Source organism: Lacerta agilis, chromosome 6, assembly GCF_009819535.1.
Source record: "Lacerta agilis isolate rLacAgi1 chromosome 6, rLacAgi1.pri, whole genome shotgun sequence".
NCBI classification, from domain to species: Eukaryota; Metazoa; Chordata; class Lepidosauria; order Squamata; family Lacertidae; genus Lacerta; species Lacerta agilis.
This window is the reverse complement of record NC_046317.1, coordinates 33,276,427-33,293,055: the sequence shown is the minus strand read 5'-3', so window position 1 is coordinate 33,293,055 and position 16,629 is coordinate 33,276,427. Positions and strand designations below refer to the sequence as shown.

Sequence of the window (16,629 nt, the reverse complement as noted above, 5' to 3'; positions counted from 1 at the left end):
AAAACACTAATAGAGTACCAACATTATGTCATTTTATTCAACAAGCTTCCTCTGACAGATATTTTAAAAATATAAAATCAATTAAATATTGACAGATACATGCTGTAAACACAAAACAATTACAACAGATAAACATAAAAAGAGAAGGAGAGGTGAAAAGAATCTGGGCAGTGTAGTCTTACTACAACACACAATGGATTGGATCCAAAGTGACCTTAGTTGTACTTAGGTCCCACTTAAATTATATTAGTGATGACTTAAGATTTCCCCTGAAAACTAGTTGAATTTAACCCTTGTCGAAGGCCGAGAGGGGAAAGGGGGATAGGATGGAAGTGTGGCTTTGCCACTGGGGAAGTGCTCTGCTGACTGGACATCCCCCATCTGCCATAGAGACCCCTGTAAGCCCCCAGGAGCCATGGAAGCAGTACGGCCAGTGTTTTTTCCCCATTTGTGGTGGGATCAACTGGGGGTGACCTTTGATCCACTGCATTCAACCCTCTTCACTTGTACAGTCAACATACTGGGCTACCTATTGATGCTGGCCTGACCCTGCCGTAATTAATTTCCCTCCCATTGAAACAGGCAGGAGGAAAGGTTTTAAAAACGAAACCAACCCCATCAGTATGGAAGGGTGATGACGCTGGCAACCCCTTCTTTTTTTTTAAATATAAAATCTTTATTTTATTTCCAAATAGTTTACAAATTTTTACTTTTTTCTTTTTCTGTAATTTCCTCTTTCTTTCTTTTCTTTTATTGTTTGTAATGTAAATTGTTTCTTTTATTGTATGCAATGTGTATTTGTAAAATTTGGCAACCCCTTCCAACTCCCAACATGGCCAGAGCAAGCTGATAGGGATTTGGAAGTGGAGGTTGCCTGCTACTTAACACTCCACCTCATCCCACTTAGGATTGCTCTTCTAGCCTGGATCCAATTTACTGGTCTAAATGGAAAGAAAGAGAACAAAGACAGCATGGGAGTAGAACCTCAACACAAGTAATGGGATCAGTGACCCATTAACCACGTATTTCCAAATATTCCAGGACTACAAATGCAACACACTTCGAACTATTGCAAGCAAGGCTTTAAATCACTTCTTTATGGCTGTTGAAGCCTTTTTCTATGAAAGGCTGGATTTGTGCAAAGATGATCAGGTTTACAATCGCTCTCTTCTGTTTAACACTGACGACACATGTTCCATGCCTGCCTTTTTCTCCTGCCTCTTCTTGGTCAACAGCAGACCATGCAAACTTTCGAGACAACAGACGACCAACATACACGGTAAGTGCAAATTGAAAAGTAAAAGCTGTCTAATCAAGTTGCTTGCAAACCTATTGCATTCACTCAAAAAATAATAAAAAATCAAATCCTCTACTTTTCTACTTACAAATTCTAAAAATAAAATAAAATGCAGTACTTCTTGAAAATTAACACAAACACCAGCTTACTGAGGTAAACGTATGCGCCATTTCTTGGAATGGGTTATAGCAAGCATTCTCAATACTACTAACTCTACCATCTTTCTTTTTCGCTATTGGTTATCTGTACATTTTTGGTTAACCTTCATTTCACCCAACTCCACTCACACACAAATATTACCTATTTACATTGGTTGGTTTCTTTTGTAAACACCAATGTTGTCATTTCCAGACTTTAGGTATGACAAGGGAACCCTGGGACCCAACCTATTTTAGCACAGTTCAACAAATTCACATTTTTGTATACTCGCTTCACTTAAATGTTGCTAATATTTGTTTTCCAAGCAAAATGGCTTTACAAACATCAGATCCGTCAAAAGACATAAAATTAACTTCTCATGGTACGAAGCTTTGGCTTTCGCAGGCTGAGCATTGGCTGCTTAATTGTGGGCCTGTCTTCAAACAGGATGGCTTCACTTTCTGTGGTTGGAAATCTGTTTCGATAGATCTCAGGATACTCTTTCTGAAACTGAGGAACAAGATGCCATGTTAGTCATACTAAAGTTACAAAAAACGAATACAGTGCTACAAACAAGTACTAAGTCTTATAAAGACAGTCGGGGTGAGCAGGGAGGTGCCCAAGTTTGTTTTATTTTCTATTTATTTTATTTATTCAATTTTAACATTCTACTTTGCTACAAAAATACTGGCTTAAGACTTCTTGCTATCCAGAATGAAACAATTCTTTCACTGGCAACCAGCTAGCTACAGAGTAAGAACTTTCAATGGCATGATGTCCTTTTGGCTGAATTTAAGAAACAATTCAAGCCCAACAAAGTCTCCATTACTACAAGAGAGTACAGAGAATAGTAACAACAACTTGGTGATTTAAAAGCTGCTTGCGTTAGAGCTGGACTCCAGTCATAAGACTCAGAACGTCCTGGGACAAGTACAATTTTGTGTAGGGGGTTTGTCCAGGAAAAAACAAACTCAAAGGTTTCTGCAGAAGAACAGAAATCCTCTGTATTAAGCTTCCAAAGATATTGTACTTTACCCAAAAGTAGATTACAGTAAATTGTGTGTCAGGTGACCTTGAATAAACCAAGCTAAACACTTACCGGGGGGGGGGGGGAACCGACTCCTACTTATTCAACCTAGCATGCACTTTTTCCTAACAACTGCAGGAGTGTATGTGTCATTTTAGAGTACTAGTAATATCAAAGCAGAGACCAGTTGCAAACACAGCATGTCCACCATTAACCCTTTAAGCCTGAAATCCTTTGCATACTAATTGGAGAGCAAATCGTATTGGACAGTGGCACTTATTTCCAAGTCAAGAGGCATAGGATTCGGCTGGTGAAGGAGGCATAAATCTCTACTGCAGACTTGCTCTTGATCCATTAAAAAAACGAAAAGAATCCCCACCACCACCCACCGCTAGTTTGCAAAATGCATTGCCATTCAGCCAGACATCTTGAGGTGGGCTAGGTATGATTCTGCATACTATAGCCAGGGATTTCAATCCCATAAAAGAATGCCGTATCCTCCCATTATGGAGTTACAACACAGTCATATTTGCACTGGCAAAGCAGCTGGCACAATGAACACTGTAGCACTAGAAAGTCCCTGATCATCACAGCTGGGATGGGGGCGAATTTTGGAGGTCAAGAGGAGCAGCCACCTACACCTCAACAGAAGTTCTGGTGCACTAAAGGGACACCTCCTTAACACAGATAAGTGCCTAAGCAGAATGCTAATTAGCAGCAAGATTAAAGTAGCAACCTGGGCCAGAGCTGTTATATCTTTGCTCGACTTGCCAGGCCTAAGGTGCCACCTTAACCTTTGCGAAATAAGCCTTGTTTTCACCACTAAAACTGAAGAGGCAGCAGTGATGGGGTTGTAGCAGGCTTCAGGAACAGATGCAGATTTTTTAAAAGGAAAAAGAAAAAGATGCCCTTTGTTCTCCACACTGCAAGCATCCATTTCCAGGCAGACAATTTTCATCCAAATGAGAGTGCCAGAGGCAACTTAACTGTCAGTTCTGAGAACTAAATGGCCACCTGCTTCACAAATAATGTTGGTGCAGGTTTAACATCTATTACCTGCTTAAGCTTTTTCTTCTTGTCTTTCACAGTTAATTTTCTGTCCTTAATGATACTTTCCAGAAGCTCAGCAACTGCTGCCTGAGAGGTGAAAATCTTTTGTGCATCAAATTCCTGAGAAGTTATCCTCTCACAGTAGGAGTAAGTTGGAAATATGGTGCTCAGTTCTTCCCCTAGGCACTCCATCTGCAAACAAAGATAATGTGAAGTTCCGGGCATTTTACACAGAGCCGGTTTGGTGCATTTGTTAAACAGCAAGCACTCTCAATCTGACGCTCCCAGTTCCAATCTAAGCCAGGGATGCACTGAATGGGTTTCAAACCAGGACTCTCAGAGCCCTCTCTCTATCTGTCACATGTGGATGATGATGATGATGATGATGATAATAGTGACCTACTTATAGAGGCTGAAACTCCCAAAGGGTAAGATACCAATGAACAATGGAATCCAAGTATGATAAAAATATGACCCAATTTTCTAAAACCACAGACGTACCCAGGGCCATTGGACTGAGAGTTACAGTACAGAGAAAAGTTATAGTACGAAGTAACATAATGAAAACTTGATTCCTGTCAATTAATAATCAGGTCTGAAAGTCCACAGAATTCCCTGAAGACCAAACTGAGTACAGTGGTACCTTGGTTGTTGAATGGCTTGCCTCCCAAACAAATCGGCTCCCGAATGCCGCAAACCTGGAATTAAGTGTTCCAGTTTGCGAACGTTTTTCGGCAGCTGAACATCCAATGTGGTTTCCTCGGCTTCTGATTGACTGCAGGAAGCTCCTGCAGCCATTCAGAAGCCGTGCCTTGGTTTTCAAGCAGTTCCGGGCGTCAAATGGACTCCTGGAACGGATTTAAGTTTGACAACCAAGGCACCACTGTAATAGCCAAAAAGCAACCGAACGATTTCTACAGAATCTTCGCCAGGAGCCAAACTATTACAATTGCCTGAAGATATGGGAAGAATAGTACCTCAAGGATGCAAAACATCCTTATGTTTAAGGGGCAAGAAATGTCAAATTCTGCATTTTAAGTAGGAGCCTTAAATAGTTAACTTATGACGAATGTGTCCCAAGATCCAGGCTGAGAAAAAAGACAGCAAGCTCAGTAGTTAAGATCTCTGACTCATAAGAGTTTTTGTTTGAAGCATGAAAGGCATGCTTCAACCTTTTCCCTTACCTGAGTAGTTTTTAAAATTTCTAAGTGTTCTTGTACAGCCACTTGTAAATAAATTGGGACTTCTAGAATTTCTCCGTGATGATCCATTAGAAAGGAAACTAATCTTATGGCAAGCAACTCATCAAGATCGACTTCTTCTTCACAACACAATATACATCGAGAAAATGTCTGTATCATCTGGAAACATTTAAACAAACTGGTTAGGAAACAAAAGAATTGTACCGAATATTGAGGCAATTCTTTGGGAAGGAATGTGGCATCACGTTCCTTCCCAAGACATATCCCCTTAACAGTAATAATGGCACAGAAGGGAAGACTGATAACATTGGAAGCCTAAAATTTCAGTTGTACAATGGAACAACTTAAGAAAAATTTGGAAAGCAAGGCATCTTACCAAAGACCTGGTGCCCACTGCATCATGAAGTCGTGGCATATCAACATTTTCACTTATTCGAGTGATCATGCGCATCAAGAGTTGAAGTTTTCTGCGATTTGATGGAGGAAGCAATAAGCAACAGATCTGCAGTGCTTCAATAGCAACTCTTTCTAAATGAGATTGGAGCAGCTCTAGCAAATTAAGAATTGGGGACAGACATTATTCTCGGTAACTGTATCAAAAGCAGAATTAGCAATTCTGCACGTTAATTTCCCCGCATAACACAAAGGAATAGTTTTACAGTGATTTTTTCTATTCCAGTTAAGAAGTTAGTTATGTGCTCTATCCTAGACTGTTGTGCTAAGATCCTGAACACACTTCATTTTGCTCCAGTAATGCAGGTGAAGAGCAAATGAAAGCAAAACTTTATTATTTTAACACCGAAGTGTGCTGAAGTCCAATTACAAAAAACCTTCTAGCTGGTCGTTTAGAAGTTTAGAGACTAGACAAGTGATTTAGCAGTCTGTGCCCAATAGCAGCTTCTCTCTTTTCTCTATATGTTGTTTGGAAGAGAGTTGCCCAGTAGCCACGCAAGTTACAAATATGCTGAATTACACAAATATAACAGCACTGACAGAAGAGCACACACACATTTGGCATTAGCATGCACTACAGAAAATACTGATGCTTGCATGGTAAAATATTAGTTTTTAAAAATTACTGAACCTCAAAGGCCATAGGAACTGTTTTGACAAATCTTGTCGAATACGTTTAGTCATTTAAAACCTTGGTGTTTGTGCAAAGGAAAAAAAAAGGCAGAAAAACAAACTAGTTAGTAAATATAAATAAATAAATAAACAAACAAATCCCATGCTCAGGAAAGCAATCTTACTTGTGCCAGTCAACATAAGGGTGCTGGGGGGAAGCGTGTTTTCTGAAAGTTGTGTTGCACTTTTGCAGAGTCTTTTACTGATGGCCATATCAGAATTCCCAGGTTTATTCCCTATTTTAGTAACCAGTGTAGTGGTGCTTTGGGTTTTTTGGCCCAGATGGCCCAAAGGATGTGGTTTCACCGGGATCTCTGCAACTGGAGCATGGGCACTACACCAGCCAGAGCTGCTATTTCCACGTAAACTACGAGATCTGCAAAGTTGCTTTGATTTGTGGTTAACACTAGACAGCTCTTGGTCTGGAATACTTGATGCGGAAACTCTCTTGAAGCCACATGTTTGTTTTGGGCCAGCGACGTCTGAACAAAGGCCCAAGAAACAGTCTGGATTACGCGCAGAATGAAACAGCTGGTCTCCATTACTTGCAAACGGTATATGAACTCCAGTTTCAGAAAGTGTTTTTAGTCCGTCTTTACTACACTTGCTTGAGGCGGTATCTGTAATTCCCTCCAAAGAGTAACACCTCGCCTTAAGTTTGAGAGGCATAGCTTGTTCATTTTTCACTCTTGAAAGGTCCTGACAACTTCCACCTGCTAGTTCATGAACGGTGGCATGTTCACAAGGTGCACTATCATGCTGCAACTTTTTATCATGTCCCCTTTCAGCTGTGCACTTTACAGAAACTGTTTGGGAAGCCTCAGCTTTGTCCTTTTCGCCAGTCTTAAGATGGAGCAAACTTAGCAGAAGGCATTCAGTTGACTTGAAAGAGTTTAAGGGTGGAGTTTTTGAAAGCGTCAAGTCATTCCGTGCACTAGATTTTCCACTGGATCTATTTGGAACTGCGATGCAGCCACACAAAACTATCAGAAAATGAAATACAAGTTCAGATGCAGGTGATGTGACAGGGCAACAAGACAAGCAACGTAAGTCAGAAAAGTTAAGTCAGAAAAGTTAGTCATGTTGAAGAGAACACTTGCTCAGTCAGAGGATATTCAAAAACGTAAGTGCAACAGATAGCTCAGATATGCAAGACTAAGGACACATAACAAGCCAGTCAGTGTTCAGCATTCAGTGCAAAGACTAAGAACAGAAAACCAAGCTGTTAAAATTTATAATGAATTACTTGTTCTATTAAGTCAGCCAGAGTTCACTCTGAAAATCTAAGATACACCAAGTGATTTTGCTCAGACACATGGCGTCTTAGTCTATCTTCTCAAATGCCCATTAAAGTTTGGGGTGCCTCAGAACTAGAGGAATACGTACCCAGTATATTCACAAATAACTCATAGTACTGAAATGTAAGCAAAGGTTCAGGAAGACTAAGAAAATAGTCAGCGACTGTTTTGAATACATCTCGTTCAAAGCCCATGTACATTGGCTGGCTTGTGCCATTGCTTCTAGGCCCTAAAATACAAAAGGAAATAAATCTCATTAACGCTGAACTCGACTCTTCAAAAATTTACAACAGGAAACAACACAAAGAGCTGTATGTGTGTGATTTTACGGGGCAGAAGACTCCAACCCTCTTTATGGTCGGGATTAGCAGGCAGGATCTCCACCAGCAGAAATCTCAGAAACAGGCATTCTGAAAGCGGAGCAGCCTAGGATTGGGCCCAACTGCTGCAGCTGGTACAGGGATGGGATACAAGCCTCCCCACCCTGCTTCTGCATTCCGTGAGTGGCTGGTGTGTGGATGTGGCAGCCCCTCTGCTGCTCTGAAAAGCCCTGACAGCAGGGGTTAGGATTTCGGCCATAACCATCATACAGAATTATACAAATGGAATTATCTTCCTGAGTGGCAAAAATAAAGGTAGCTAGTTATTCTGGCTGGGGTATGGTGGTGGATGGACCCCTGACATGACATAACACAACAATTCTTTTAAGAACTGCCATTGTACAGATCAGGCACAAATTTGTGGTGCATTTATGGAATTACAGTGTTACTATTTTGCTCTTTTTTCGGCCTTAATTTCACTTATCTCATAAAATATTCTAAAAATCAGATTATCGGAAGCCCAGAATAAATAAGAGCCCAGCAGATGTCACCAATATAGTATTGGTATTTCTATTCTGTTTTCCATTTTTATTTCAGCACCTGACATTTCAAACAATGTGTGTCTAACTTACAGTTTGCCAAGCACTTCATAGCTGACAGTACCCAGTGAGGGAGGTCTTCTGCAAGGAAGGGGGTAGAGGAAGGAAGAGACAAATTGAGCAGTTCCCATTATTATTCTTACGAGCAGACTTCACATATTCTTTCTATTTGTCCTGTTTCATCCATCATCTAAGGGCATATTCTGGAAGATATAACACCTCACTTTTACCCTCATGCTACCCATGAGACATAGCTGGGAATTAGACCAAGAGTTACCAGTTGCTCAAGGTCACTCTCTTTAAAAGTTTCATGGTTAATTTTCTAGTCACTGCATCACACTAGCTTACCCTTAACTGACGTAACTTGTTTTAAAACATGTAGTTTGAGAAGCAAAAGTTCTAGACTTCCCATTTGCTCTTTATTCCCTTGTGCTAGGTTGTGATAATGAAGCATATTTAAATTGAAGCTCTGTTGAAATTATTATTATTGCATTTGTCACCCACCATTCACTAGCACATCCCAGGGGGGGTTACAATTAAAAACTTGAAACAGTTAAAACAGATCACAATCACACAAAACGGGTGGGCTCTGAAAACACACGTCTCAGGTGTCAAAGGTCAGGCACGTCTTCAAAATTCACTAAAAGCTGAATAGTGAAGAAGCCAGGCACCCCCCCCCCCCATGGGGAGGGAATTCCACAACTTAGGGGCTTCCACAGAGAATGTCCTCTCCCAGGGCACCCCGGAAGCTTCTGAGGGAGGGAAAACTACCAAGAGAGCCCCCTCTGCTGATCTTAACATCTGGGAGGGCCTGTAGGAAAGGAGACAGATATCTTTCAAATTACTGAGGGCTTCATAGTAAACATGTGTGGAATTAATTATTAGATTTTAATACCGATGTTAAATTACCAGACAGGAGAAATACTGTACTGCACTTTCCATAATATTTGAAGGGGGGAGTGAAAATCAGGTTTTCAAATAATTGTATAGGACTTGCCTGATTTGTCTTGCAGAAGAACAATGCCACGTTTACTTGTATTAGTCATGTTGTATATTATGTACCGAGGAACTATTTGTGCAGGGTGCAATACTTCGTTGAGTGATGGCATGCCTAAAATAGTTTGCAAACTGCAAGGAGGAAAAAAACAACACACCAGATAATTCCAGAACTGAGCATGTCACTTTGGGGGGGGGTCTCTAAAGAAAACAGGCTTGCAAAAGGATTCGATATACAGTCATACCCTGGGTTGCGGACATTCAAGTTAAGAACGCCCACAACCCGGAAGCCTTTCCGGAGTGCACGTGACCCCCGGATGCGCAGAACGCTTCTGTGCACTTTGCGCATGCGCAGAAGCGCTCAAATCGCGCTACTTCCAGGTTTTTTCTTTTTTGGAGGGAGGAGTTTGTGTTAAGTAAATAAATCATAGTATAGGGGAAGAGGGGTGGCCATGTAAATCCACTTTAGTGCCTAGTCTGAAATGAATTTTCCTGTGGTGTCTAAGGCATCATAATAAGCAAGGATAAATCTGTTAAGCACAGACAGGTAAAGGACAAGGACACTAGAGACCGGGCATCTTCAAAAGTCCAACAGAAGTTCCATGAAGTACCACAGAAGCCATGTTCATAAGTAATGCTTAACTATGATTTACCACTACTTGCATGAGCTGCTGTGAGTTTTGGGCTCACACACTCCTCCCTCTGCTCATTATCAGCTATGCAGCCAGGAGGAGTTTGGCTGAGTTTAGTTTTGGTTTTCACAAAACCTAGCTTGGTATTACATATGAACCAGAGATTGTGGAGTAAAGCAAACTTTTGTTAGTTAAACAAACTATCTTCATTACCCATGGCTTAAAAATAGGTTTTTAAAAAATTAACCAGAGGAGTTTATCATTAAAATATAAACAGGGCCAGAGACAAAGCACACACATTCTTCCCTAGAATAAATATCTCTTCTTCCAAATACACCCTGTCTTTCCCAACTTAAATCCATGCACTTATATTTTAATAGAACTAGTGATCTTTAGAAATGCTAATATTATAATTCAATTTGGTGTATAAGCTTGCTAAGCTCAAAATTTCCAGTACAGTGGTACCTTGGAAGTTGAATGGAATTCGTTCCAGAAGTCCGTTTGACTTCCAAAATGTTTGAATACCAAGGCACAGCTTCCGATTGGCTGTAGGACATTTGGGTTCCAAAGAACGTTTGACTCCCAAGGCGTTTGAAAACCAAGGTACGAATGTACTCAAAATGCTCTGCCAGCAATAAAGTATACAACTTAAAAGGAGGCTTCTCCCAACAGAATGCTTTGAGAATCTCAGCTGATTATCGGGACACTACAATGATCTTTGCCCAAGAAGTTAACGATTCTATCCTTAGGCACATTGGGAAATGATGGGAGTGAAGAAGACCATTTGTCACTCACTGTATCACAACCGTGTTTCTCCAAACTTCGTCTATGTCTGCTTGTGTTATTTGTCTGATGTACATATTTTTCCTGTCCTCTTCCATCATTTCACTTTTCACATTTTCTGTGTTCTCCTATAAAGGAGCAATAATAAAAGGCATTATAAATATGTATAGTCAAGACTTTTACTCAAGAGTTGGGAGAGAGTCAGACTGTCTCATAACAACCCTTCTCCTCCCCATCCTTCCAGGAGTCTGGAAGAAGAAGAGTTTGGATTTGATATCCCGCTTTTCACTACCCGAAGGAGTCTCAAAGCGGCTAACATTCTCCTTTCCCTTCCTCCCCCACAACAAACACTCTGTGAGGTGAGTGGGGCTGAGAGACTTCAGAGAAGTGTGACTAGCCCAAGGTCACCCAGCAGCTGCATGTGGAGGAGCATAGATGCGAACCCGGTTCCCCCAGATTACTAGTCCACCACTCTTAACCACTACACCACACTGGCTCTGACTGGAAGCCAGACGTCCGCTAATGGATGTTCCCACAATTGCTCATCAGTTAGCCGTTCCCACAATGTTTACAGCAATCCTGCAACGCCATAACGTAGGAGTGGGCAACTTGTAGCTTTCCCAGATGCTGTTGGACTACTGTGTTCATCAGCTCCAGCCAGCATGGCCACTGGCCTGGAGTTGGGTTCAAATCCCCACTCAGCCATGAAGCTCACTGGGTGACCTTGGGTCAGTCGCCATCTCTTAGCTTAGCCTACATCACAGGGTTGTTGTGAGGATAAAATGGAGAAGAGGGCAACCATGTATACTGCTACACTGAGTTTCTTGGAGAAGGATAGAAATCTAATAAATACTCAGAAGTAGGTCTGTTCCATGGGTTTACTCCCAGGTAAGCGTGCATAATGAGTCATATGGCAGACCAACATGGCTACCCACCTGTAAATAGAATCATAGAGTCAGAAATAACCTATTACCTTACATTCCCGGAATTCAAATTTTTTGGGTGTTCTCCTGGAGAAATGTGGCAACTTAAATATCTTTTCTGTCTGTTTAGAAATATTATCTGTGCTCTCACTCAACGGATACCGACGTGGCAGAATTTTCACTGGGGAAACCGAAGGAAACCTATAATTTTAAAACACAAAAGCTCAACATTGAACAGTAGCGTCACAGGCTATTTTGAAACACAGTTTGCATTTCAAAGTAATTAAATATTTGGGAAAGTGTTCATCACTCAAAAACATTTACAGTATAAAAGTCAACAATTTTCATTAAGGTAATGGATACATGTCACATTCAAGTACTGAAACGTAGGAAGAAGAGGAATTCTTTCGTTGTATGAACAGGATAAAGTAAGCCCAGCATCCCAAGCAGTTTGGCACAAGCCTAGTGCATATTATATCATACTACTAGATGATAATATGATGCTACAGCTAATTTTCAATTCCATGTTACTCAAAGGTGGAAACTGTGAATAAATTAAAACCTCATTATTTTTGGAAGTAATACATGAAACAGGGGAAATCAACAGGACTTTTGCATCCAATCAACCCATTTTTTCCAAGTTCTGTCAATATGGTTATATATTACCTGAACAAGTTATGGTTGTCATCCAGATTCTCTGAGCCCCATCTTCCTTTTATATCCTCTATCACATGATTTTTGAGAAATTTCCTTAACAGCTGAATAGTTTGCTGCCTAGTAACTTCTGGACCAAAATTACTGTTATTCTTCAGTAATTCATGAAGCCAGTCGATTGCTTCTGTTGCAGTAAAACAATTCCCATATTTTTTGAAGTGTTGCCTGTGTTTCCTTCGTGGCATTTCTGCCCGAAAATATTTAGTAACTTCATTCCACTACAAGGCAGAAGTGAAATTTAGGTTTTAAAAAACAACAAGAATAAGCTAACCAGAATCTGCAGTTTGGAATTGGTAATGAAACTGTAAGTTTTCCACCACATAATATACCAATGCCCAAATATACCACAAACCCTGTGCTGTTTACCAAGGAATTATTAATGCATGTCAGAATTCTCATTTCAGCCATAACAGCAATTGAAAATGTAGTAACATTCCTCCTTAGGTAGAAGGGTATTAACAAAGGGCTGATTACACATGGCAGTGCTGTGAAGTGTGGAATCCGCAGATGTGCAAAGAAGGAATCATATGATCACTCCACGGCTTCTTCAATATAGGCAAATGTTTTGTCATGCCACCACGAATCACATATTCATTAATCACTAAACATATTAAGAGCAGTTAGCACCTGTCAATGCATACTTACAGGTGTTAATCCACAGATTCTAACGTGGAGTAGTAACCACCTTGTGTATGATGTTAAACAGGCTTCCTCAAACTCTGCCCTCCAGATGTTTTTGGCCTACAACTCCCATGATCCCTAGCTAGCAGGACCAGTGGTTGGGGATGATGGGAATTGTAGTCTCAAAACATCTGGAGGGCCGAGTTTGAGGAAGCCTGATGTTAAACATGCACTTCTAGGCAAAAGAAATTAAAAATACCAGCTTCACCAGTGTGGAACTGGATAATTTTCCAAATAAGTTTTGTGGCCCTAAATAGAAACCACTTCTGGGTAGCGCTGCATGTAGCAATCACACGTGGAGGACTTTACACCCCATGTCCATGGGGAATCAATAAGATGTGACCCTCCATATCTTATTGGACTACAACTCCCATTATCCCTGACCACTTGTCATGCTGGCTGGGACCGCACAATCCAACAATATCTGGTGGATCACAATTTCCCCACCCCTGATGTACAGGTGGTGGTGTCCCTGGGCGAAGAAGCCAGTTGCTGATTACTAGCATGTGGACAAGGAAGAGAAAAACCTTCGCATGCCATGACTGTAGCATGCAAAAAGAAATTAAAACAAACCGCATCCCTGATGGCTTTTAAGCTGGTAGAAAAAAACAACAACCCCACAGACTGTCCACCCCATGCCCAGTCTGAAGGTTTTCTCAATTTTCTTTGCGTTTAATTTTGTTTCATTGTGTTTTTTTATTGGTTTCAAGCACCTGGAGAGGATGGGGAGGGGGGAGAGGTAAACTCTTTCGGGACCCCAAAAGGCAACCTTAAGGGGGAAAAGTTCTTATTAAAGAACAAAACAGACACGAATACAAGCAGACACGCGTGTCACGTGTGAAGCCGCCCAACCGCGCACTCCGGGCTTGCTGGTTAATGCGCAGCTCTGCATTCATCGCCCCGGGGTGTGTCCCTCCCTCGCCGCTTTCTCCGCCCCGCTTACTAGCTTGGTGGCTCGGTAGGGACCCGGAGACACCACCCGGCCCTCCATAGCGCGCCCGGTCCAAGGCGATGGCGAGCGACGCCAGACAGGAGGGCAACCGCTGCCGGATGGTTTGAACGGCGCCCCGGAGCCTCTGATTGGAGGAGCACGAGGTCATGTGATGCGCACGCACGCGAAGGACGGAAGGAAGGTGTTCTCAGCAGCAAAGGAGGCAGGAGCTGGTTAATGGGCGCATTTCCCGATTTCCCCCCTGTCAAGGAGGACTAAATAGCATTATAGGACGGACGCGGATGGAGTTTACCGGCCGATTTGTACAATGGAGAAAAAATCGGCCGTGCTGAACTGGGGATAGGGTGGGGTGGAGTGGAGTGAGATTATGGAATCAAAAAATCCTTCCAGTAGCACTTTAGAGACCAACTAAGTTTGCTCTTGGTATGAGCTTTCGTGTGCATACACACTTAAGCGCATACTAAGAACAAACTTAGTTGGTCTCTAAGGTGCTACTGGAAGGATTTTTTGATTTTATAGTTTGTTTTGACTATGGCAGACCAACACGGCTACCTACATGTAACTGAGATTATGGAGCTTTTCTCCGCCGTCTCTTTTTAGTTCCAGCGGCCAGGGATCGATTGTGTTTGCCTTTCCATCGTTAAAGCCACGCTCAAGGGCGGCTTGCAACCTGAAAAATAAAATCGCACAACTACAAACGTAGCAAAAAAAGTCATAAACAATAAATCATACATCAAAAAGTAAACAAGCAAATGGAAAAAAATTCCACATAAATATCTAAGATAAAGATACAGTACAAAAAAGGAGAGAATCAGTAGCAGCAGCAGCAGCAGCAGCAGCAGCAGCAACACCACACACACACACACACACACACACACACAAAGTAAAGCTGACACAAAACACCACACATACACTTAAGTACAATGGAAACAAAAGCACCCACCCCCACCCCACCCACCACTCTCCCTCTTTTCCCCTCTTTTCTTTCTAACATAACATTGTATGTATCATTAATGTCTCATAACAAATGCAACTGAATTGCAGAAATCATAACTTGAAGAGACACCACACTGCTTTTGTATACTTAAGAAATCTGAATAAAAAACATGAAAAAACCCACAACACCTTCCACCAAGGCAGGGCCATCTTAAGGAGATCGGCCGCCGTGGCGCAGTGATCCCTCCGGCGCCCCCGGTGTACCGCCTCTCCGCTGCCTCCCTCTCGCACTTGCCGCCCCTCAGGAGGGGGGGCGAGCAGGGGATGAGGGGCATGGTGCTGGAGCGGCGCGGGGCTCTGCGCGCCCTTCCAGTGCTCCCGGGACGGGAGGCGATGGCGGCCGGCTCGCAGCCCGCTGGGGACTGGCATGGGCGGCAGCGGCTATGCCGCTGGCGAGCGCCCGCCCAACAGCCCACCCGCGGGGGCGGGTTGGGGAGGGGGGCTGCCAGTGGGCTCAATCCTTCCGGCGCCCCCATGCGTCCGGGGGAGAGCGCTGGCGGCGCAAGCACCTGGCTGCCCGTGGGGGCGGGGGGGAGGCTGGCGGGGCAGCACTACTCCCCCCTGCTCGCTGCGCTCGAAGATGGGGCTGTGCCGCCGGCACGCGAGCGCCCGCCCGCCTGCCTGCCCACCTGCCCGTGGGGTCGGGTTGGGGAGGGGGCGCCCGGTATGCCGGCGGGCTCGCGGGGGCGCCCCTGGGGGCCCGGCGCCCTGGTGCACCGCACCACCAGCCCAAATGGACGAGACGGCCCTGCACCAAGGCAATGCCCTAGCCCAAGAGCCTGCTGAACAGCCTCAGCTTTTGTAGCTGGAGTCAGTGAAGGCCCCACCCTCCCAAGCCAGGTGGAAAAGGTTAGCAAAGTACTGTAAGGAGTAGGTCTTCCAGGACTAAAGGACAATCCTGGATTATTTCTCTCTGTGTGTACGTTCAGTTTATACAAAGAGTCAAGTGCCTTCTGCCGTGGAAATGCCCCCCCCCCAATGCCATAGGCATAGCTGTCAAGTTTCGGATTTGAAAATAAGGGATCAGCACCCTCACCTGTCCCGGGGACAGTCTACGGTTCTCAGGGACAGTCCACGCCATGGTAATTCCCCCAGGCTACAAATTAATTTACACCAGGCTACACATCATCATCTTTCCCCACATTCATATGTGGGATTTGACAGGATTAACACATGACTGGAAAGGTTTTCAGTTCCACAAACATGTGCACTGCCTCGAAATAAAAAGAAGTGAACAAAAGAAGGCTCACTAGGGGGGCATTGCTGAAAAATGTCAACTTTGTAACCAGAGGTTCAACTGAATAGAATCTGAATCACATGCACCACAAGGCCTATGCAGCCTCAACTTAAGGTGGCTCCCGGCCTGGCTTTTTACAGGCCCCAGCTGACTGCACAACCTGGCCTTTGGAAAGGCCATCTAGACAGATAGCTTTAGCTTCTGCACCCCTCCTTTGCACACCTGTCAACACAACCACATAGGCATTTTCCACAACAGCTCTGCAGCACAAATCCCTTCTGCAGGCAGGCACCCGTGCGCAAGAAATGCGCTCCGCTCCCCACAGTGGACCCATGCTCCCTCACCCTCTTGAATTTCCCCTCTGCAAGCTGCATCATACCTAAATATTTCCATTCTGCACAACCCGCAGCATTTGCACGACCCCCTCCTGACAGCACCACACACGGAGGGATAATTCCCACACACAGCTTGATGGGCACATGTGCAAAACCATATATATATATATATATATATATATATATATATATATATATATATATATATATAATCTGCATCAGAGGGAATGGCACATGCCTCTTTGTCAATTTGAGCATAGTTGTGCTCTGTGGGTGACAACGTACGGGAATAGAAAGAGATGGGCTTGGCCTGGGCAAGCCGCA

At 43.3% G+C, this 16,629-nt stretch overlaps 1 protein-coding gene across 3 annotated transcripts; it reads right to left on the bottom strand.

Moving 5' to 3' along the window:
* Positions 1-1,521: 1,521 nt before the first annotated feature.
* Positions 1,522-13,832, bottom strand: DEPDC1 (DEP domain containing 1). Of its 3 annotated transcripts, XM_033151840.1 has the most exons (12): positions 13,729-13,832; positions 12,057-12,322; positions 11,441-11,591; positions 10,480-10,595; positions 9,054-9,184; positions 8,090-8,137; positions 7,226-7,366; positions 5,965-6,822; positions 5,091-5,263; positions 4,697-4,873; positions 3,519-3,704; positions 1,522-1,945 (listed from the first exon to the last, which is right to left on the bottom strand). In XM_033151840.1, exons 1-12 carry the CDS (start codon positions 13,774-13,776, stop codon positions 1,805-1,807), a joined length of 2,436 nt encoding a protein of 811 aa, XP_033007731.1. In that variant the 5' UTR covers positions 13,777-13,832; the 3' UTR covers positions 1,522-1,804. The 3 variants fall into 3 exon arrangements, with proteins under 3 accessions (XP_033007731.1, XP_033007732.1, XP_033007733.1); XM_033151841.1 differs by lacking the exon at positions 4,697-4,873; XM_033151842.1 differs by lacking the exon at positions 5,965-6,822.
* Between the last annotated feature and the right edge of the window lie 2,797 nt (positions 13,833-16,629).

Coding starts and splice junctions, on each gene's coding strand:
- DEPDC1 (XM_033151840.1), bottom strand. CDS start 13,776: ATGGAGGGCCGGGTGGTGTCTCCGGGTCCCTACCGAGCCACCAAGCTA. Junction 11,592..12,056: donor GACAACCATAACTTGTTCAG/GTAATATATAAC, acceptor TTAAAATTATAG/GTTTCCTTCGGTTTCCCCAG. Junction 6,823..7,225: donor GTTATTTGTGAATATACTGG/GTACGTATTCCT, acceptor ATTTTCTGATAG/TTTTGTGTGGCTGCATCGCA.